General features: G+C 26.3%; 1 protein-coding gene across 1 annotated transcript in view; it reads left to right on the top strand.

The window, feature by feature from the left end:
- Positions 1 to 23,989, top strand: part of LOC119601678 (protein pellino) — a 47,733-nt gene that overhangs the window by 15,493 nt on the left and 8,251 nt on the right. The window contains exon 3 of the mRNA XM_037952801.1: positions 19,644 to 19,736. Within this exon, the coding sequence (XP_037808729.1) occupies positions 19,644 to 19,736 (93 nt within the window). The remainder of the gene's footprint in view (positions 1 to 19,643; positions 19,737 to 23,989) is intronic.

Genomic DNA, 23,989 nt, shown 5'->3' with positions numbered 1-23,989 from the left:
TACATATATTTGAAATTAACAAGTAATTTGTTAAATTTGCGTTATATTTGAAATTTGAAAGTAATGGGATCTAATACAACATATGTGAGTAAACTTCAGGAGAAGGTGAATACTTTTGATTGGGAATTGCTGCCTAACGATTGTGTAAATTCTGTGGGCTGTAGGACGCAGTTGAAGAGCAGAAAAATGGCGGCCCTTTTTTTTTTATCAAATTGTACTTTAAATGGGTTTAATTATACTGTATTTTATTATCATTATTTTTTTAATCACATTTGTAAATTCTAATGCTCAAACAAATTGGCATAACTTAAAATATGTAGTATTTCTAATATAAAATTGACACGTTTCGGTTAAATGTCAATGTCATAAATTAGCACATGTCAGTGAAAATGGTACAATTTCATTGTGATTGCCTTTTTCCTATTCTTTTGGTTAAAAAATTGTCTTGTCATGCCATTTTAATAAAATATTAGACTAAAATAGTTTTTTTTTTATTAAACACATATAGTTGTCAATAATAAATATTAAATTTAGTTTCATTACTCTTCCCTTTTTAATGATATACTAATTATTTGCTTATAAACACTACTAACGTTATCTTATTCTCAGTGAATTTCAACAATGTAATTGAAATATAATACTTTTTCAACAACAACTAAACTTACATACATTAAGGTATTATTTTTAAAAATACCACTTGAAAAATAAAAACATTTAAAAATACATACAATTTAATTAAATCATTTGAAACAATTCTCTGTTTTTACTCACATTTAAGGGATTTTATTTTTATATTTTTTAAGCAAAATAAACCATAATAAAATAATAACCTTGAAAAGGTAAATTTTATTTTTTCATTTAAGTATACGAACTTTATTAAGCTAAAATGTCAAAGTATCTCCATTAAAATTTAACTTATTACACTTGTGTTGCTTTCTTTGCCGTTTTCTTGCTCCTTTTAAATTTGCTTTAGTAGTCATTTTATTATGCAGTAAAAAAAATCTAAATAAAAACTTAAAATTTATTTTGTGACATAAATAATTACATCATGTTAAGTTAAAAAAAACAAGACTGACTAAAGGATAAAGGTAAATATTATTGACAGAAAATTAAAATTAATAGAAATCTTTAAAAAGCTGATTGTTTTTATAAATTAAGAGTGACATTTAGAATATTTGAAATGTGTTTGTATTAAAATTGCTCTAATAAGAAAAAAATTTAAATACCAGGAAAATTTGGTGTATAACAGTTTTCTCTGTTAAAAACTTTTCTGTATAACAGTTTTTTTCTATAAGAAATTTAGTTTTCTCTATATAAAATTTTGTGTATACTAGATTCTCAATAGAAGATTTTGTATATAACAGTTTTTTTCTATAAAATAGTTTATAACAGTTTTCTTCATAGAAAATTTTGTGTATAACAGTTTTTTCTATAGGAAAGTTTGTTTATAGCAACTTCTTTATATATTCTTTATTAAAAATTTTATGTATAACAGCTTTTTTAATAAAAAAATAGGTGTATAACAGCTTCTCAATGAAGATTTTTTATATTACAGTTATCTTTATAAAAAATTGTCTGTATAAAATTTTTTTATAGAAAATTTTGTGTATAACAGCTTGTCCATAGAAGATTTTGTAAATAACAGTTTTTTATAGAATATTTTATGTATAACAGTTTTCTTCATAGAAAATTTTGTGTATAATAGCTTCTCCATAGAAGGTTTTGTATATAACAGTTTTTTATAGAATATTTTATGTATAACAGTTTTCTTCATAGGAAATTTTGTATATAACGGTTTTTTATAGAATATTTTATTTATAACAGTTTTCTCCATAAGAAATTTTGTGTATAACAGCTTCCCCAAACAACAAGTTGTATATAAAAATTGTCTTTATTAAAACTTTTATGTATAACAGCTATCTTTATATGACATCGTCTCAATAGAAGATTTTGTTTATAAGAATCTTTTATAGAATATTTTATGTATAACAGTTTTCTCCATAGGAAATTTTGCGATAACAGCTTCTCTAAGGAACAAGTTGTACATAAAAGTTTTCTTTATTAAAACATTTGTGTATAACAGTTATCTTTAAAGAAAATTTGGTGTATAACAGCTTCTTAATAGAAGATTTTGTATATAACAGGTTTCTTTATAGAAAATTTTTGTGTATAACAGTTTTTTTCCATAGAGAATTGTTTGTATAACAGATTTTTCCATAGAAAATTTTTTGTATAACAGCTTCTCTAAAGAACATGTTGTAAATAAAAATTGTCTTTATTAAAAATTATGTGTATAACAGCTATCTTTACAGAAAATATGGTGTATAACAGCTTCTCAATAGAAGATTTTGTATATAACAATTTTTTATAGAATTTTTTATGTATAACAGTTTTCTCCATAAGAAATTTTGTGTATAACAGCTTCTCTAAGGAACAAGTTGTACATAAAAGTTTTCTTTATTAAAAATTTTCTGTATAACAGCTATCTTTTTCTATCAAAAATGTGTTGTATAACAGCTTCTCTATAGAAAAAGTTGTATATTATTACAACTTTTGTGTATAACAGTTTTCCTTATAGAAAATTTGTTGTATACCAAATTCTCAATAGAAGATTTTGCATATAACAGTTTCATTTATAAAAATTTTGTGTATAACAGTTTTTTTCCATAGAAAATTGTTTGTATAACAGTTTTATCTACAGAATATTGTGTATAACAGTGTTTTCTTTAAAATTGTGTTTGTTATAAAGTGCAATGTTAATAATTCCAAAAAAAAAAACAAAAAGGTTAAAATTTAAATTGTATATTTCAAATGTTATTTATTGTTATTTTGTAAAAACCTTTTTCACACACAACAGATTTGACCCAACAACTCTTTTTTTATTCTTAACAAAATTTATTCATCCCATAAGTTTTTTTAGCATTCACACACGTTTTTTTACTTTTTTGATTTTTTTATGTTTTCCTTTCCAGTTACACACGCGTGCAATTTTGTTTTTGCGTTCATTAATTCATAATAAAATATTCTACAGTAGTAGAATCTCTATTGTTAATTCTCTTTTTTTTTCATTTTTATTTTATTTTAAACATTATATGTAGTTTGTTTAAATATTGGTTAAAAATACATATTTTTGCACGTTATTCAAACAGTTGCTGGCCACATTTTCAGTTTATTTGTTTTGCTGGCGTTAGTTCTATGTTTTCTTTAACCATTTCCAATTAAAAAGCTTTACATTTTGTTAAAAATTTTATTTTTTTTTTAAATTTCTAAATTTTTAAATTATTTTAAAAATTTTGTTATTATATTGATATTAAAAAAAAATTAAAGCAGATAAAGTAAGAAACTTTTTAACTATGTATGGAAATGGTGTAGTTCTTTTGTACTGCAAATAATTTCACGTTAAACGCTCTAATTCTAGTGTTTGACAATTTTGCTTTTTTTTTTTGTCGGCTTTTATTTAAATATAAAGTATATTTTTTTAATTCATATAAGTATGCATAAATAAGGAATGTTAGAATAAATGAATGTAGGCCAATTAGTCATTTAGTGTTAAACTGTTTATTCTTTACAGATTAAGCTGATTTTAGGAATTTCCTATTGCAAAGTTTTAAAAGAAAGTAAATAAAATATTTTTGCAAATTAAACGAAACAATGTTATAGTTCTTCTTTATTGTATATCAATTAAATTCAGCGAAAGTTTAATCCTAGTCCCGGAGTAGGAAAGTCGAGTGCTGTATTCCCATGACCTATGAAGTACATACCGTTTCTATATACCAAAATTTCTAGTCCTTAAACCTAGTCTTCGACCGTAGACTAGTCAATAGACTAATCCTTAGAGTATCCCATAGACTAATTATTAGACAAGTTTTCAGAGTAGTCAACGGAGTAGTCCATAGACTATTTTATATATAGTTTATAAACTATTTTATAATCTTTAGACCAGTCAAGGAATTGTCAGTAAAGAAGTCTCAAAGTCTTTACAATAGACTAGTCCCTAGACTAGAATATTCTCATGATAAGTCCATATAATATAGACTAGTCTCTAGATTAACGAAAAGATTAGACAATAGACTATTGTGTGGACTAAAGCGAAGACTTGTCTTTACACTAACGCAAAGACTGGTCAATATACTAGTCCACACACAAGACCATAGTCTATAGACTAGTCCTCAATCTAGTCCTCAGATAAGTCCTTTTACTATCCCAAAGACTAGTCTATGGACTGGTCTATAGATTGAACCATAGATTAGTCCCTCGATAAGTCCGTATACTACTAAATGGAGTAGTCAATAGCTGGTCGTGATACATAAGGAATATGTATGTGTAAATCATAATAACTCGGACGTCGAGATGCGTATTCTTGTAATATATATTCTTTGCTAGAACATATATTATCTGAAAACTAGCTCAAGTACTAGTCTATAGACTAATATACGAACTAGTTATTAGACTAGTTCATAGATTAGACAATAGGCTAGTCCAGAGATCTGGCAATACATACACAATCCGAAGTTTTAAGTATTTGCACCATCTATCGAAATTGCATTATGAAATAATATGAAAACTTAACGATCGGACAATACAGTTAGCCGTAAATTGATTATTCACCTAAAAACACGCAACAGCAAGAAAAGACATGTTAGAACCTAAAATTTATGCAGAAACTTAACAAATCAAAATTATTCCCCCATTTAAACATTTGTGAACTTTTCAGTCCCTTGTGGCACGGGTTCAAGCATGTTACGTTAACATTTTTTATAACGTGTTTAAAGTAAATGTTAGCATTTTACTGGGTTTCAGTCTCCCACTTCTTGCACGAATGAAATAATTTAAATAAATTTTTAAACAAATTAAAAACTTGAGTAAATAGTTGTGTTAACAAATTATTGCGTTTTTGCAGTAATAACTTTATGAAATATTTAATTATTTTAAAATTAATTCATTACGTATTAGTTTAAAAAATTTATTAACAACATTATATTATAACAATGAAATCACTTTCTTTTTGAAAAAGAAAAACTAAAAGTTTTCTACTTAAACTAGTTAAATAATGCAATCCAAACGTTCATTCATTCATCCTTTTTGAATGAACGTAATAATTTTTTATATAAATATTTTTTTTATATTATTTTACATCACATTTTTTATTTCTAACTTTTAGTAAATATTATTTTTTTCTTTCTAAATAAATGAATGAATTAGCTGTAGTCAGTCAATCACATATAAACACACTTTATTATTATTTTTTTTATAAAATAAAATATAAGAAAAATGTGTGTGTGTAGAAAAAAAACATTCATATTTGAAATGAATTCCCTGTAAAATTTTGAATACTTATACAACACTTCTTCTTCTTCTTCTTTTACGCTACACACAATAGTTTGGAAAACATTACAATGGTTTCTTGGAACAAATCAAAAGAATCTTAGAATTAATAGCAATCTGCATGATTTTTTATGTTTTCCATATTTAACTCAACAATTCCAACAAACCCATACAGCCAACACTCCGTTTACACTACACATTTTAGTTTTATATGTAAATCATCATCAGTTACGACACACATTTTTACGATTAGGTTCTATTGTTGTAATTTTGAACAAATAATTAATTTATGTGGAAATAATTGATGCAATCAATTTTTACATTCAATACGTTAATAGTTAAACCAACAACTAAGGCGTAAAATTTTGTGCTAATTTTGACGGGAAGGTTTAAAAATTAAAGAAAATTATTTAAACTTTACAATTAGAAAATTAAAAATATTATTTAAAAATTTAATTTATTTAGTTTGATGATAAGAAAAAAAGTCATTTAACTATTTTGTTTCTGCAAACGCCCTTATTCCCTTACTTTTCTAATAGAGAAAATATTTTGAATGAACTCGTAATACTTCTAGTTTTTATCTCTTCCATAATCAGCTGAATAGTCTTTTTTTTTTTTTTTGCTACCAACTCTAATACCACAAAACTTGCATAATTTTAAGTTTTTGTCATAAACAAAGAACTTACAACAAAAATCTATTGTTTATTTATGTCGGCAAAATAGAAAAAATGAAATAAAAAAGTAGTAAAATGTTGGGCGCGGTACACGCCAACATAGTTTTTTATTATTATTATTTTAACTTTGTTTTTGGGATGCACTCACTCACTTACTGACAAGTCTTTTGAAAAAGACACAAGTTTAACATGACAGACTGACTGACTCAATGACTAACTTGTAGTATTTGGGTGTAAAAGTATGAATGTTTTTGAGTATTTGCGATTATTTCATTTTTTTTTTTCATGATTCTTTTTGCAATGTATGTCATGAATTACATGTCATTGTTTGTGCAACAATGAAATAAATTGAGAAAAAAAGAATGTCTACCATATAACATTTATTGCCAGCATAAATAAAAATAAACAAATAAATAGAAAATCGTTATTCCACTTGTTTTTTGTTTTTTCAAGAAAAAAGATAAAAAAATCTATTGAAGTTTTTTTTTATATATTCACAGACTTATGTGTATTTAATAGAGCCCAAAAGGGTGTAGACATTTGAAATTCATTAGTTTTTTTTCTTGATGATTTTCATTTTTAATAGCCGGAAATTAAAATTCGTATGTGACTATAATTTTATCTTTAGTTTTTTTTTTATTCACCTCTTTACTTTTTTAATTTTATTTCTTAGTAATGTTATGTTCGGGTTTTTAAGGACTGAGATCAGTTGAATTGAAAAGGGTAAAAAACATTGACACTGAAAAAAATTTTAAAATGTTAATCTCTATTTCATTTTTGTAAATTTTAATGCATTCTATAGAATATTGATCGTTTCAAAATTACTCTTTAGAGAACTGATCGTATTAAAAGTTTTCCATAGAAAGAAAATCGGTATAAAGTATTTTATTAGGAATTTGATCGTCTTAAAAGTTTTTTATGTATAAATAATTGATCGTTTTAAAAGATTTTTATAGAAAACAGATTGTTTTCAAAATGTTCTATAGAAAACCCAACGTGTTTAAAGTTCTTTATAAAAGGCTGACCGCCCTAAAAGTATTTCTAGGGAAAACAGATTTTTTTTATTAAAACTGATCATTATAAAGGTATTTTTAGAAAACATGTTGTACTGTAAGTAATTTTTGAAAAATGATCGCTCTATGAAAACGACTAATTGTTTGAAAAGTTTTCTATAAAATGACGATCGTCTTGAGAGCTGATCTTTAAAAATTAATAATCTTAAAAGTTTTTAGAAAGAACAGAGAGTCTCTGTTCTTTCACTCTCCCCTATCTCTCCCTCTCTTCTCTTTTCTTCTTCTTACAGGTATTTTTACAAAGGGATCAACATGGACCCAAGTAAAGCCGAAATTGGCTACCTGTGTAAACCTAACCTAAAAGTTTTTAGAAAATATATCGTTTTATATAAAAAAGTAATCGATCAATGAGTATTCTATGAAAACTACTAATAGTCCTAAAAGTTTTCTATTAAGATCAAATCATCTTTCCATAAAAAACTGATCGTCTTAGACATGTTCTATAAAAAATAATCATGTTAAGCTTTTCCTTAAGGAAATTGATAATTTCAAAAGTTTTTATAGAAAATTTTTAATAAAAAGAATTTTGTCATTAAATATACTTTTTTATAAATTTTAAATACAATTTAACTGATCACCTTCCTTACACATGTCTTTATAAGCAATTATTATAACATTATTATTTAATATTTCTTTACCGAGTGTCTTAAGGCTAAAAGAAAACATAAAAATCTTTTTTAAACCGAAAATTTTTGTTGACTTAATTCAACTAATGGTATATATTAAAGAAATAATTATACGTTTTCGGGAATAACGTTAAAATCGTGGTTTTAAAATTCTAAGTATTTGAGAGAAAATATTTGTATGTTTTTCTTTCAAACTATTAGTTAAAAAGAAAAGGAATTGAGAAAAGCTCTTAAGGACAATATGATCGAAAGAATATGTTCTATATAAAACTGATCGTTAGATCCTATTAGTCTGATCGAGAAAAAATATTCTATAGAAAACTGATAGAAAACTTAATTTAAAATTGGTTGGTTTTAAAATTTTCCATAGAAATCTGATCGCCCTAAAAGTTTTCTGATAAGTTGATCGTTTTAAATGCTTTCAATAGCCTATACTTTTAATACTTTTTGCGGAAAACACGCAAGACAATCACATTTTTTAATAAAACTTTCAATACGATCAGTTTTCAAAGTTTTCTATAAAAAACCCTAACAATCAGTTTTTAATATAAATTTTTAAAGATTAGAAAACTGATCGTATAAAGTAATTATCTATAGAAAACTAATCATTTTTAATGTTTTCTATAGAAAAGATCGTGTCAAGTATTTTATAAATGTATAAAACTGATCGTGTTAAAAGTTTTCTGATCAGATTTTGTTTTAGAACACTGATCGCATTAAAAGTTTTCTATAAAAAAGATCGTGTCAAGTATTTTATACATATGTATATAAAACTGATCGTATTCTATATTTTTTTATAGAAAACTGATTGTCTTAAACGCTTTTTTGTCCAGATTTCCTTTGAGAACACTGTTCGCATTAAAAGTCTTCAATAAAAAGATCGTGTCAAGTATATATGTATGTATAAAACTGATCGTATTAAAAGTTTTCTTTATTTCTTTTTTATAGAAAACTAATTGTCTTAAAAGTTTTTTCGATCAGATTTCCTTTTAGAACACTGATCACCCTAAAAGTTTTCTATAAAAAAGATCGTGTCAAGTATTTTATATACATATGTATAAAGCTGATCGTATTCTATATTTTTTTATAGAAAACTGATTGTCTTAAACGGTTTTTTGTCCAGATTTCCTTTTAGAACACTGATCGCATTAAAAGTTTTTTATAAAAATGATCGTGTCAAGTTTTTTATATATGTATAAAACTGATCGTATTAAAAGTTTGATATATCTTTTTTTCCAGAAAACTGATTGTCTTAAAAGTTTTTTTGATCAGATTTCCTTTTATAACACTGATCGCTTTAAAAGTTTTCTCTAGAAAACTGATCATGTTAAGATTTTTTTATAGAAAACTTAATCTATTAAGAGTTGAAGTGAATATTCGTTTTTCTTTTTCTTAAATTTGAACACAAATTTAACAAAATTGTTCCTTTCAAACTGTCTCTTCTTTAAACCCACTCTTTTTATGTAACTCATTTAATTAAATTTAACTGTTATTTAATATGACTTTTTAACTTTTTCTATCAATTACCAATTAACAATAACTATTGTATTGTAAAGTAATTAATTTTATTTAAAATAATAATGAACATAAAAACAAGAAAACTATGAAAAACCTCCAACACAAATTTGTTACAAAATTATAAATAGAAATACCAAATACGGTTTCTTATTACGCGTTTGACGTTGTTGCTTTTAACATTCTTTCGGAAGCGTTTAAATTACACTTAAAGAAATAAGTGATGCATACGTAATGAAACTAATATGTGGCCTTCAAAAAGAAAAAAAAAACAATGTAAATGTTTATGGGAGACTTTTTTTATTGCAGGAACTTATATAATTAAATTTTTAAATAATAAAACAAAAATTGAACTTGAAAAATACTATAAATTGAATTTTTATTAAATAATAAACTTTTTAAATAAATGTAAATATTTCTATAATTTCATAAATTTATTAAAGTGCACTAACTAACTACCTTTTTAGTTGTTAACAACTAATGTTTTTTCTTTGTTAACTATTTGAAAAGCCTTTATTTTGACCAAAATCGTTTAAAATGATTGTCATCTTTTGAATAGAGTTTATTTTAGTACAATTGTATGGAACCACTCATACTCTCCTCTCATACTGGTTGTGTGGAGTGGTAGTTATGCCCTAATTTTCTTTTTACGGAAATTTAAAAATCATACACTTGTAACCAACAACAACAATCAAGACAAAAAGGCAGCACAAAATGTTGTTGGCAATTCTTTTATTATTATTTTTTTTTCTTCAACCATTTTACCACATTTTGTATGAGTGAATATAAAATATTACATATTTTCTTCATACTTGTACTACAATCCATACAATTGTTTGTAAAAAAAAATTATAAATATTTTTAAATTTTGTATAGTTTTGTAAAGAAAACAAGTGAAAAGAATCACGCACCACTGTTGTCAAGTGATAGAAGGCAAAAGATAGAAAAAATATACAAAAAATAAACCCAAAAGTAGAGTGTTAAAAAATAATGATTTAAAAATAGATTTATTGTTGCATAAACTTTGAAAGTAAATAGAGTCACTAGGCCTTAAAAAGCACCATTTTAATATACACGACTGTAAGACACGTAATAGTTTGTTACGTCTTTTTTTGTTTCTATTTAAAATAATAATTTTTAAATGTGCTTTTAACACACTCAAAATAAGTAATAATGAAAATGTTATTTATTTAAGTGAGAGTGCTAAATTAGGCTTGTTTTGAATTTAATGGTTGAAAAAAAAAAAAAAAACAACAACAATATAATTAGTTACCTTTAACAATAATTTTTACGCAAAAAAATTGATCGCGCTGTTTTAAATGGTAACGTAATATTTTCTTGGAAAAATATTAGGAGATTGGAAAAAATAGCTCAAAAAAAAAGTATTTGAAACATATTTAAAGTCATTCTAAAAAAATTTATCAAAAAAAATGTCCAAAAGATATGATACCCTACACCAGTTATGAATATTAAATGTGATTTATTTTTCATAATAATTCATTGTTCCGATACATTTAAGCAATTTATGGATGAAAAACTAATTTTCTGAAAGAGGTTTATATGGGGGCTAGGGGCAAATATGGACCAAGCCCGATTATATAAATTTATATTTATACAATATTTATTTGTGCTGAATTTCATCGCGATATTTGTTTATAAGTTAATTTTGGATATTCAAGTAATTTTCTGAAGGGGACTTTCTATGGGAGCTAGGGTCAAGGTCATCAAGGTTTGTATAAAACTTAGTTGTGCCTTAGTTATACCTGTATCGATATACAGGTATATTTAACATAATTATGAGCTCAGAAGAACTTTTCGGGGGGTTCTGTTGTATGGGGGCTAGGTGAAATAACGGACAGATATTATTCATTTTCAATAGGCTTCGTCCTTGGGTCAAAGAAAGTGTGTGCCAAATTTCATCCAATTATCTTGAAAATTACTATTTGTACCTTGCACACAAGGTTTACATGAACAGCCAGCCAGACGGACGGACATAGCTAAATCGACTCTAAGCCGATTGGTATACTTTAAGGTCAGTACAAACCCAATATACCCTCCCAACTAAAGTGGTGTAGGGTATAAATGTAAAAAATGTCCAATGGAAAACTGGTTGTTTTCAAAGTTTTCTATAAAAAAATGATCGCCTTAAAAGTTCTCTATATAAATGAAATTATTTTAAAAGTCTTCTAAAGAAAATTTGACGTTTTTTATAGAAAGCTGATCGTTTAAAAGTTTTTTTTTATGAAAATGTGATCATCTCAAAAGTTTTTTATAGAAAAATTACTAGCTTTTTAAAGAAAACTTTTTTAACACGTTTTTATAGTAAACTGATCGCCTTTAAAGTTTTATATGAAAATCTTATTGTATTAAAAGTTTTCCATTTGACTTGATCATTGTGAAAATGTTCTACAAAAAACTGATCGTCTTTAAAGTTTACTATATAAACATCTCAAAGATTTCCTATAGAAAAATTATCATTTTTTTATAGAAAACTTTTTAATAATTAAGGACTTTCTACAATAAACTGATCCTCTTAAAAATTTTCCATAGAAAACTGATCACCTTAAGAGTTTTCTATATAAAACTGATTGTTTTAAAAGGTATCTGTTGAAAATGGATCATCTTAAAGTGTTATTATTAAGAGTTTTCTTAATTTATCAGTTATCTATAGTTAAAGTTATCTATAGATAACTGATCTTGTTGAGGTTTTTCTATAGAGAACTTGTCGTGTTAAAGAGTTTTCTATAGAAAACTTATTGTTTTAAAAATTTTAAGGGATCATTTTAATGTTTTTTAATAGTTTTTAAGAGGATTACTGATCTTAAAAGTTTTCCGTAGAAAACTGATCATCTTAAAAGTTTTCTACAGAAAACTGATTGTTTTAAAAGTTTGCTGTAGAAAATGGATCAGAGTTTATATTAAGAGTTTTCTATATAAAACTGATTATGTTAAAGTTATTTATAGATAACTGATCGTGTTGAGAGTTTTCTTTGGAAAACTTGTTGTTTACATTGAAAACTTATTTATATATATTTTAAGGGGAGACTTCATTTTCATAGTTTTCTATAAAAACTGATCGTTATCTACAAAAATTTAAAAAGTTTTTTTTGTAGAATTTCCTATATTTTTATAACTTGTATAAAAGCATGAAAGTCGCTAAATGGTTTTATAGAACCCTGAACGATCGACTTATATTTTATGAAAATCTGATCGTGTTTATAGTTGTATAAGAAATCTGATCATAGTAAGCTTTCTGTACAACATTTATGAACAAAATCTTTAAAAAAAACTGTTGGAAAAAATATTTTATATAAAATTAATTGGGAAAAGTTTCTAAAGTTAAAAAAAATTTTAATAATTTTACAGTAAAGTGATTAAATGTAGAAGTTGGTTTTTTCTCTGGCTCAAAATTGTGAGTCACTAGTAATAAAATTTCCAAATAAACTTGGGGAATATTTTGGATAAATTAAGCAATATTAAACGACAAAGTAATTCTAATACGTAGTTAAGTTAAATTTTTTCCCAAATATTTGCTTTGCCCTACTTAAATTTAGTATGACTCAAACATAGTTTTTTTGCTTCTTCTTTTAAAAACGGCACGATTCATCGTTTTTGGATTATGTATTAAAAAAACATAATTTTAGTTTTAAATAAACACAATTTTTTGGCGTGTAAATTTCATATTCTTTATTTATTTGTTAACAAAAAGTAAATTGAAAAAAATATACTATGATAATTGTCATTGCTGTTTATGACAGCTTATGTAAATTTAAACGTTTTAGATTATTTTTAGAATTTCAAAGCGAAAAATAAACGAAACTATTTTTAAAAAGAATTTTTATGAAAAATTATTTTTAGAATAATTATTATAAGTTAAGTAGGTTGATGTAAGTAATTCATATTAAAATGTTTAACTTTTTATTGACAATGATTAATATTGAATTTTTATGTCAGAGACTGTCTGGAAACATTTTATTTTTCTTTTATTGTAGGTCAGTTTTATAATTAAATATAAAAGAGTAATAAAAATATCTATATAAAAAGTTTAATAAACAAAGGGTGTAAAAAAGATTGAGATATTTTATTGTCAATTTTTAATTGTTTTAATTTGTTTTATGTTAATTTCTTTGGAAAAGTATAAAAACATAAAATATTATAAGACTCCTTTGAAAAGTTGTTTTATTTTGTTTTGTTCTCTTGACCAAGAATTTCATTAATGATAAACAGGGCCCAAATTGTGGCATACGATATCGATCGAAATCTCCATTAAGATTCTATTGAGATTTCGATCGATATCGTATGCCGTAATTTGGGCCCAGGTTTTGTTACAGCAACTAAAAATAATTAAGTTGGCTTCAATTTGAATTTTTTTTTTTGACAAATGAATTTAGAAAATGTTGAACATCTAAGGACTTCTAGATACTGTAACAAAATTTAACATTTGTTATAATTTGTTGTCTTAATAAATTTATATATATTTTTTGTCTACAAAGTTGTTGTATGTTTCATTGTTTGGGTTTACATTTTTATTATTTAATTGCCACATAACTTTCGTGTTATAAAATAAAAACAATTTATGTAATAAAATTCATATAATTTCAGAAAAAAACAACAAAATATTTTACGCTAAAATAAATTTCTAATAACATGACTCCTATTTGAAATAAAACATTTTACAATAATGGTATTCACAGATTATGGAAAAAGTATTAGAAATAATTTCAAATGGCATTTAGACTAGATAGAACTGATCGTATCATTTCTCTAGTGTAGAGTGATTGAGAACAATTTAGGAAAAGAAAATTACACAAGAAAACCTTTCTACAGGAGTTTTAATAAAGTGATCTAAGATAATATTATTACAAGAAAACTGATCGAAATTAATGCTTGATGAATTTTGTCAGAAAAAACTGAACCAGACTAGCTGTCTATATAAATATAATATCTGAAATGTTTTCTATATGTAATTGGATTGTTAGAAAATATATTGTCATAATTTTTTTTTATAAAGAACTGACAGTCTTTAATAATTTCTAAAGAAAACTGATCGTTATTTTAAAATTTCCATAAGAAAGTGATCGTCTTAAATGTTTTCAATAACTGATCATATAAATTTTATAAAGAAACTTATCTTCATAGTTTTCTTTAAAAAATTGATCGCTACAAAAGTTTTCTGAAGAAAACTGATCGTCTTTAAAGATTTCTTGAGAAAATTGATCGTGATTTCAAAATTTCCATAAGAAAGTGATCGTCTTAAAAGCTTTTAATAATTGATCATATAAGTTTTTTAAAGAAACTAATATTCATAGTTTTCTTTAAGAAATTGATCGCTACAAAAGTTTTCTTAAAAGTCGTCTTAACAATTTTCTATAGAAAACTACTCGTTAATTAATATTTCCATATAAAAGTGATCGCCAAAAAGATTTTTGTAAAAAACTGAAATTCATAAAAGCTTCCCATAGAAAAATGGCAGTCATGGAAGTCTTATACAAAAAATTGGTCATAACAATGGTTTTATATAGAAAACTAGTTTCCACTGATAGTCATAAAAGGTTTCTGTAGAGCAATTATCGTCATAGAAGTCTTATACAAAAATTTGCCCATAATAAAGGTTTTATATAGAAAACTGATCATAATAGTTTTCACTGGTAGTCATAAAAGCTTTCTATAGAGCAATTATCGTCACGGAAGTTTTATACAGAGAACGGTTTATAAAAAAGCTTTTATATAGGAAACTGATCGATATAGAAGTTTTCTATTGAAACTAATAGTCAAAGTTTCCTATAGAAAATTGATCCTTTTAAAAGTTATCTTTAAGAAGTTGATCATTATAAAAACTTTCTAAAGAAACCAGATCGTCATAGCAGTTTTCTTATAGAAAACTTATTTCCATTAAGACTTTCTATAGAAAGCTACTCAATTAATATTTCCATATTAAAGTGATCACTTTCTATAGAAAAATGATCGTCGTGGAAATTTTATACAGAAAACTACACATAATGAAGGCTTTATATAGAAAAATCATCATAGATTGAATCGTATTGAAACTAGTCGTCATAGTTTTCTATAGAAAACCGATCCTTCTAAAAGTTTTCTATAAAAAAACTGATCCTAAAGTTTAGTTTTTACGATCTATATGTTTTTTTTATTATTTATAGAAAAAGAAGTTTCCTGCGGAAAACTTATAGTATAAAAGTTTTCTATAGAAAATTTATCGTCTTTCTACAGAATTATTAACACCTTAAATGTTTTCTATAGAAAAGTTTCTACAGAGTATTCTATAGAAAACTGATCATAATAATAGTTTTCTAAAGAAAACTCTTTAAACAGTTTTCTAAACTGATTGCCTTGAAAGTTTTCGAAAAACTGCTAAATACGACCTTGAGATGAAATATTATGTTTTTAATCAAAAGTTTAAAACTGTGATTACCCCTAATAATACTTATAAAAGTGTATACCGGCATAAATGCACACACAAGTGTGTGTATATGTAAGAGTATGTATGTTTTTTAACATTTTAATAAAGTATATACCTATGTATGTAAGTAAAGTGTGCATATTTTCTGCATTTCATGTCATCATTTAAAGGGTTTCCGATTCCATTCAAAAAGAAATACAACAAAAACAAGAAAAACATATGTCTGACAATGAGCCACATACTTGTACATGATTTTTTATTATAATTTTTTTTGTTTATTTTGTGTGTGATTTTTTTCCTTCAATATTGATGTACAAGTGCAGGTGTTCTGTCTGGATTTCATGCATCTCTTACAATCAGGAAAATGTACAAAAAAGAGATGAATGAATAAACAAACACATCCCTCTTACAAATTGTGTTAAATTTTGCAAATAAACAGATTTAAATCTTGAAAAATGAAACGAAAACAAATACTTGCCATGAATTTTTAGTAATAGGAGAGTTTTTATTTATTGTATTTTTTGTTGGATTTTGTACACACCTTCTTCAAAGAAAACGTTAGAAGTAAATAAGAAATAATCTTACTTGTAGATCAGGTTCCAAAGAGTCCTTTTTCTTTATTTTCAACAAAAATTGCTTTCATTAAAGTCGTATATGATTATTCGAATTTAACAACTGCTCTATGCTGGAAATTATAATATGTACCAGAAAAAAACAATAAAGATTTCATTAGAATTTCCCGAAATATTTCAATCGTTAATGGTTAATAAGTTTAATATATTTTAGGTAATAAATAAGATTTATTGCATTTAAAAGTTGAAATTTTTACCACAATAGAGCAGATACATATATCACTTGAAATATAACTTCAAATAGATTTATTTTGTAAATACTTAAGTGTGTTTGTAGTTTTATTTAACAACCGTTACTTTTAACCTTTGACCCTAATGTAAACGATTATCATACGTTTTATTTTATTACTTTTTGTACATAAGTATTACGTTCATTTACAGCTATAGAAATTTATTGAAAATTTTTCAAAATCAAGAAAAAAAAACCTAAAAGCCCAACCTTTTTTATTTTACTCATAAGGAGGGGTAAAAGAAAATAAAACAAGATAAACTATAGTAAAGCAAATTAGCTGCGCCTATTTTGAATAACCTCTTCTATATACATATGCCATGACTTTTTTTTGAACTTTTTCATTTAATTTTTTGTTTATAACGTTTTGAAAAGCTTCAATGTCATTTAAAACAAACCAGCAATAAATACGTAAAAAATACCTTAAAAAATGTGACATGCAAATATTTTTTTGCTTAAAATTTAACCCTTTTAAAGTACCTTTCACTGGAAAAAAGAACTAAAAATATCTGCAAATTCAATTGACATGCAATTTTGATGTTTAAAATAATAAAAAAATCTGTATTTTCTCTATATGTACCTTTCTTTTTTATGAAAAAATAAAAATTTTTCTGCGTATTTTCACGTTGAAATTTTTATATATTTTTTTGCTGTTTCCAACTGCATTTAATGAAATTGGTTCAAGTTTAAACTGCTTTCAACCAACGTTTTATGTTTTGTTTGTTGGTGCGGCATTATCGATTTGTCACTAATGAATGATATGAGTGATTTTCACATGCATTAGGATGGTTCAAAAAAATAATTTAATATTTTTAAAGTTCTACATTTGGAAGGATAGATAGATAAAGAAAGAAAGAAAGAAGATAGATAGATAGATAGATAGATAGATAGATGATAGATAGATAGATAGATAGATAGATAGATAGATAGATAGATAGATAGATAGTAGATAGATAGATAGATAGTATAGCTAGTAGATAGATAGATGATAGTCGATAGATAGTAGATAGATAGATAGATAGATAGATAGATAGATCGATAGATAGATAGATGATGGTGATAGATAATCGATAGATAGATGATAGATCGATAGTAGATGATCGATGATAGATTAGCTCGATAGATAGATAGCTAGATAGATAGGCTAGCTCGATGCTAGCTCGATAGATAGATAGATATAGTCTGATCGCTCTATAGATAGCTCGATCGATAGATAGATGAGATAGATAGATGATCGCTCGATGATGCTAGTAGATAGATGATCGATAGCATGATCTCGATGATAGCTGATCGATAGATGATCGATCATAGATCGATAGATATAGATAGATAGATATCTCGCTGATAGTTACTAGCTGATCATCGTCGATGACTCATAGATAGATAGATTAGATAGATTAGATATATATATGATAGATAGATAGATAGATATATAGATAGATAGATAGATGATAGATTACATGACAGTGTAATGAAATTTCAACGGACGAAATATCGCCAATCAATTGGTATGTTTAAGGATCAACCATGTTGGGTATAGCTGAAAAAATACTTTGGGTTAACTTAGCGTTAAAAATCAATAAATCCATTTTATTACACATTTGTTTAAGCAGAACTAATAAATTTATACTAAGTACGAAAAAAAAATAATAAAATCCATTCCGAATATGTTTTCTACTTTTTAATTAATCCAATTTTGTGTTTTTTATCACAATTTCAATAAAAAGGTATTAAACACTTTTGTGTTCAAAACAGTTTTCTAAATTACTATTTCTATTTTTATATAAAAGCGAAAAAAAATTAGAAAAAGCAAAAGAAAATCATTGCTTACAACCCCTGATATCTAGGGATACATCAAATAAATTAAAAATGGCATTAAACCAAGTTAAAATTGTGTATTATGAGGGGTTGAAAAACGCTACAAACCCCAAATATGAAATAACCACAGACAACATAATTTTCGGCAAGGCGCCAGTAATAAATTTTATTTAAAATTGCAACGAATTGTACGAAATTTGTATGAAATGAACTAATTCAATTGTAAAAGAAATTAATTGAATTATTATATTTAAGCTTCTTTTTTTCAGTTGCACTAATCAAATACTTGACATTATTCTATTATTAAGCAGTTAAAAGTAATCCACTAATAATGCTGTTGCTGTTTTTTCGCTCTCTCTCTCTTCCCCGTAGAACCGAACTAATCACCCACCCATAAATGTTTTAAACTGAATTCAATTGTATGTATTGTGCTTGTATAGTATAAGGGTATTATTGTTGGTGTTATTTGATCTGATTAGTTTGGATATATAATATTCATCCATTCATTGTACTTTGTGCATATTACTTGAACATAACTGCATTTTAATATGCACATATTTGCATGTATTATGCACGTTAAAGTTTTTTTTTTATAGTTTTCTCTTTTGTTTCCCCTTTATGTGTAGTTTTTGCATAAAAATTGTTTGCAAAACCAGCTGAGTTGCTGTTTAAAACTGAGAAGTAGTTGAATACCCCGGAGACGTGTATACATGAAAAATTTGATATTCTTTTGATAAGCTACTGAGTAAATAGAAGTAGTTTTAGGTTTTTCCAAAAGTTTGAAACAATATTCTATGAAAACACTAGCAGGAATCGTCCGGCGTTATTTGTGTCTTTATTTCTCTAGATTTTTTGGTTCAGCGGTTTGGGTATGTCAAATTAATATAGATAGATAAGTATATGGGTTCTTTCTAGCATTTCTGAACCGATTTATTTGATTTTTTCAACGATTTTAACCTTTTCTTATTATACTGTAAAAATAAATCGTATTGCACAATTTTCTTTGTTTCTTTTTTACTTAAATTTCTCGTAAGTTTCCTTCTTTGAATTCTCTTTGTCTTTAAACATTTCATGCATTTTAGTCTTGTGGTCTGGTCTGGCATGGATTGCTTCAGATTGGTGTGTGGGTCTTGGCAACAGCATGGTTCACACGTACTTATTTAATCATTTGCTGCTCTGCATTGTTTCAACTTTTATGAATGAATTTATACGACTTCATTCACTAAACAAACGATTCAGACTGACAGAAAAAATCGAAGAACATAAATAATTCGTATATAAAAAAAAATAAATAGTTTTAATATCTTAAAAAATTATTTGTATTTCTTTGCAGCACTGATGGTTCAGAATCCCCCACATTAGCGGAATCAGATGCAGATGGTCATGAAAAACCACGTGTAAAATATGGAGAATTAGTTATATTGGGGTAAGTTGAGTTAAAAAAAATAAACAAAGAAACACAATCGTTAGTCCATAAAATTTAACAAAGCACCGAAAATATAAAAAAATAAAACAAAATTGTAAATGATTAATTTCTTAAAGTGACCTGATTTTGTAGCTCTTTCTATGTGGCTGTTAAGTTTTTATCTTTATTATTATCTCAACCCTACTTTTTTATTTAAACAGAAAACTTATTTGTACTTTTGTTCTGGGCACTTAAAATTTTGTAACTAATTTAATTTTCAGTTACAACAACAAATAAAAAACCTTTAAACTTTAATCGTTTAATTTTGTTAGTGTAAGTATATCTTTCTTTACTTTCAAGTTACAGAGAATTGTATCTAATTGAGCCGCAGACAAAGACCAAGCAGACATATCGACAGACACAAACATATGAAGAAATAAAAATAAAAAAAAATAATAAATACTTACACTGACAGACAGACAGACAACCCAGCACCAACGCCTGACCCAAAGACGGACTGACGAACATTACGCACTTATAAACACTGTAGTTTTCAAAATATCTTAACACACATTAACACGAACACAAACAATTAAGTCAGGGCAGACATTTGTTACAATGTACTAGACGACATTTGGTTCGTAACAGAGACAGCCAACCAACAACATAAATTAACAAAAAAAAAGAACGAACACCTTTCTTTTTAAATCAATTTGAATACATTGACATTTAACGCGCCACCAGTACAAGTTACAAATAAGATTAAGTTCACGACAACAAATTCCCAGTACTTAAAGTGAAGGGGTGAGGGGGCGCCAAACATGTAAATAATATGTAACGGGGGAAAAACTACAAACTATTTTTATATATTTTTGTTTAAATAATATTTCGTAATGAAATTTAAAAATTCACAGTGCAAGCTTTAATAGCGGATCGTAACATTATATTTAAGATAGGTCAGTTCTAGTTCAGTTCTAGTTCAGTTCTAGTTCAGTTATAGTTCTAGTTCTAGTTCAGTTCTTGTTCAGTTCTAGTTCAGTTCTAGTTCAGTTCTAGTTCAGTTCTAGTTCAGTTCTAGATCAGTTCTAGTTCAGTTCTAGTTCAGTTCTAGTTCAGTTCTAGTTCAGTTCTAGTTCAGTTCTAGTTCAGTTCTAGTTCAGTTCTAGTTCAGTTCTAGTTCAGTTCTAGTTCAGTTCTAGTTCAGTTCTAGTTCAGTTCTAGTTCAGTTCTAGTTCAGTTCTAGTTCAGTTCTAGTTCAGTTCTAGTTCAGTTCTAGTTCAGTTCTAGTTCAGTTCTAGTTCAGTTCTAGTTCAGTTCTAGTTCAGTTCTAGTTCAGTTCTAGTTCAGTTCTAGTTCAGTTCTAGTTCAGTTCTAGTTCAGTTCTAGTTCAGTTCTAGTTCAGTTCTAGTTCAGTTCTAGTTCAGTTCTAGTTCAGTTCTAGTTCAGTTCTAGTTCAGTTCTAGTTCAGTTCTAGTTCAGTTCTAGTTCAGTTCTAGTTCAGTTCTAGTTCAGTTCTAGTTCAGTTCTAGTTCAGTTCTAGTTCAGTTCTAGTTCAGTTCTAGTTCAGTTCTAGTTCAGTTCTAGTTCAGTTCTAGTTCAGTTCTAGTTCAGTTCTAGTTCAGTTCTAGTTCAGTTCTAGTTCAGTTCTAGTTCAGTTCTAGTTCAGTTCTAGTTCAGTTCTAGTTCAGTTCTAGTTCAGTTCTAGTTCAGTTCTAGTTCAGTTCTAGTTCAGTTCTAGTTCAGTTCTAGTTCAGTTCTAGTTCAGTTCTAGTTCAGTTCTAGTTCAGTTCTAGTTCAGTTCTAGTTCAGTTCTAGTTCAGTTCTAGTTCAGTTCTAGTTCAGTTCTAGTTCAGTTCTAGTTCAGTTCTAGTTCAGTTCTAGTTCAGTTCTAGTTCAGTTCTAGTTCAGTTCTAGTTCAGTTCTAGTTCAGTTCTAGTTCAGTTCTAGTTCAGTTCTAGTTCAGTTCTAGTTCAGTTCTAGTTCAGTTCTAGTTCTAGTTCAGTTCTAGTTCAGTTTTAGTTCAGTTCTAGTTCAGTTCAACTTAGTGTTACTTTTGGTATGTTTCAATTGAATAATCATTTTGAATATTAAAAACTTTAGTTTACATTAGGTCCACTTTTTCTATTTTAATTTGAATAGATAAGGTTTAGTTTTTTAATCCATTATTTTAAAAAATATTTCAGAAGGGAATTTCACTTACACATTAAAAAATAATGTCGTTCTATTGAAATTTTAAAGTATCTCTACCAATCCCTTATTTTCAAAGTGAAAAGATTATTATGAAACTCACTGTCAGTTTATGCATTTCCCCATCTAATTTAAACACAATTTTTCCTTTTTTGTTTTTCGATCGTAATGCCAGCAGTTTCCGCATTTATTGAAGCAAAACATTAAAATGTCAAATAATAAATCTTGTATAAAAAAATTATATCAGAAACAGATCGTCATTGTTAATAAAATTGTTTTTTTATAGTTAAACTTTAAATTTGATGATGCTGTAAAGTTGTGGCAATGTGCATATAAATTTTAGTTTATATTGTCATGCTTTTTTATTTGTAATAAAAATAAAGATTAATTTGTTGTTTTATACGAGAGAACTCTCCCAATTTGGAGACAAACAGCATCCATTGCATGCAACAGAATGATGACCAACCAATTGTACACAAATGATATTGAAATCAGATTTAATTTAAAAAAAACCGTGACAGACAGGGATTAATCATCATTGAATAGGAGAAACATTAAAAATGATTTATAAACAGTGTGAAAAAGAATATTTCGTACAAAACAAGTTTTATTTTGTAGATAATATGTTAGTTATTTTAAACATTTCTTGTTTAAATTATTAGATATGTATGTGTCTGTGAACTTGAAATTCAAATAAACGATTACAATGATTGTTATCAACTAATAAATTGTAAATTCTAATAAAAATAATATTATAATAATTGAAATCATATTGTCATACCATATATCAATAGACAAATTGTTGTTTTACCTTGAGTTTCAGCAAATGGCTAAATACATTTTATAAAAATAAATACAAATTTGTAAAGACAAAATTGAATTAACAAGAAAATAAAAATAAGAATTTCATGTTTTTTTTAGCCTCTTTAATTATTATTTAAACGTTGTAGGCTTATTTTAACTATATTTAAACAGGCACATTTAACTCTATTTAACCATAAGTAACTAAATTTAATAATAGCAGCAGGCAGGCACAGGCAGAATTACTTAAGAAGTCATGGCCAAAGACCTCTTAATAGTTTTTATTTTTATATTTTTCGTTGTTGTAAAGAAGCTAGCTCTTCATTATTAATTGTAGCAATTAACTGTTGTTTAATACACAACCAAAACCACATATACTGGCGGTGGTTCGTACCTCTCTTACAACTTTATCGACAACGACTTGAAAGAAGCGCAGAAGAAACGGCCAAAAAAAGCAAAATTGTTTTGTAAACACACATTTATTCATCATAACTACAGACTTCTTAATAGTTATTATTTGTTGCCTCAAAGCGGTCAAGTCATTAATACTCATTACCATCATTAATATGTATTCAACAAAAAATTCTGAAATAACTGAAAAAAAGACAAAAGAACTGCTAAAAGCCCACTGAACTTCAGTTCACACTCATAAACTTAAAAAATACCGGGAATGAGATGAAAACGAATACAAAAGAAAATCAATGTTAAACTTCCTTTTATTAAATAATGCGAAAAAAACATGTTGAAAAAATTCTTTTATGATTTTTATAACAGAATAATGATGATAATGTGTCTATAAATTAAGTACGTAATGTGTAAAAGACAAATTTTGTGTAGACTACTTTTAATCTGGACAAATAATCTTCTAAATAGATGTTCCCTTAAAAATTACTTCAGTTCTAGTAGTCTAGTTCAGTTCTAGTTCAGTTCTAGTTCAGTTTTAGTCAGTTCTAGTTCAGTTCTAGTTCAGTTCTAGTTCAGTTCTAGTTCAGTTCTAGTTCAGTTCTAGTTCAGTTCTAGTTAGTTCTAGTTCAGTTCTAGTTCAGTTCTAGTTCAGTTCTAGTTCAGTTCTAGTCAGTTCTAGTTCAGTTCTAGTTCTAGTTCAGTTCTAGTTCAGTTCTAGTTCAGTTCTAGTTCAGTTCTAGTTCAGTTAGTTCAGTTCTAGTTCAGTTCTAGTTCAGTTCTAGTTCAGTTCTAGTTCAGTTCTAGTTCAGTTCTAGTTCAGTTCTAGTTCAGTTCTAGTTCAGTTCTAGTTCAGTTCTAGTCAGTTCTAGTTCAGTTCTAGT

The sequence above is a fragment of the Lucilia sericata genome, unplaced genomic scaffold (assembly GCF_015586225.1).
Source record: "Lucilia sericata isolate MDLA Ls3-8-SP2 unplaced genomic scaffold, ASM1558622v1 Contig000185F_arrow, whole genome shotgun sequence".
NCBI classification, from domain to species: domain Eukaryota; kingdom Metazoa; phylum Arthropoda; class Insecta; order Diptera; family Calliphoridae; genus Lucilia; species Lucilia sericata.
Note: the sequence above shows the minus strand (reverse complement) of the source record. Positions and strands in the feature narration are given on the sequence as shown.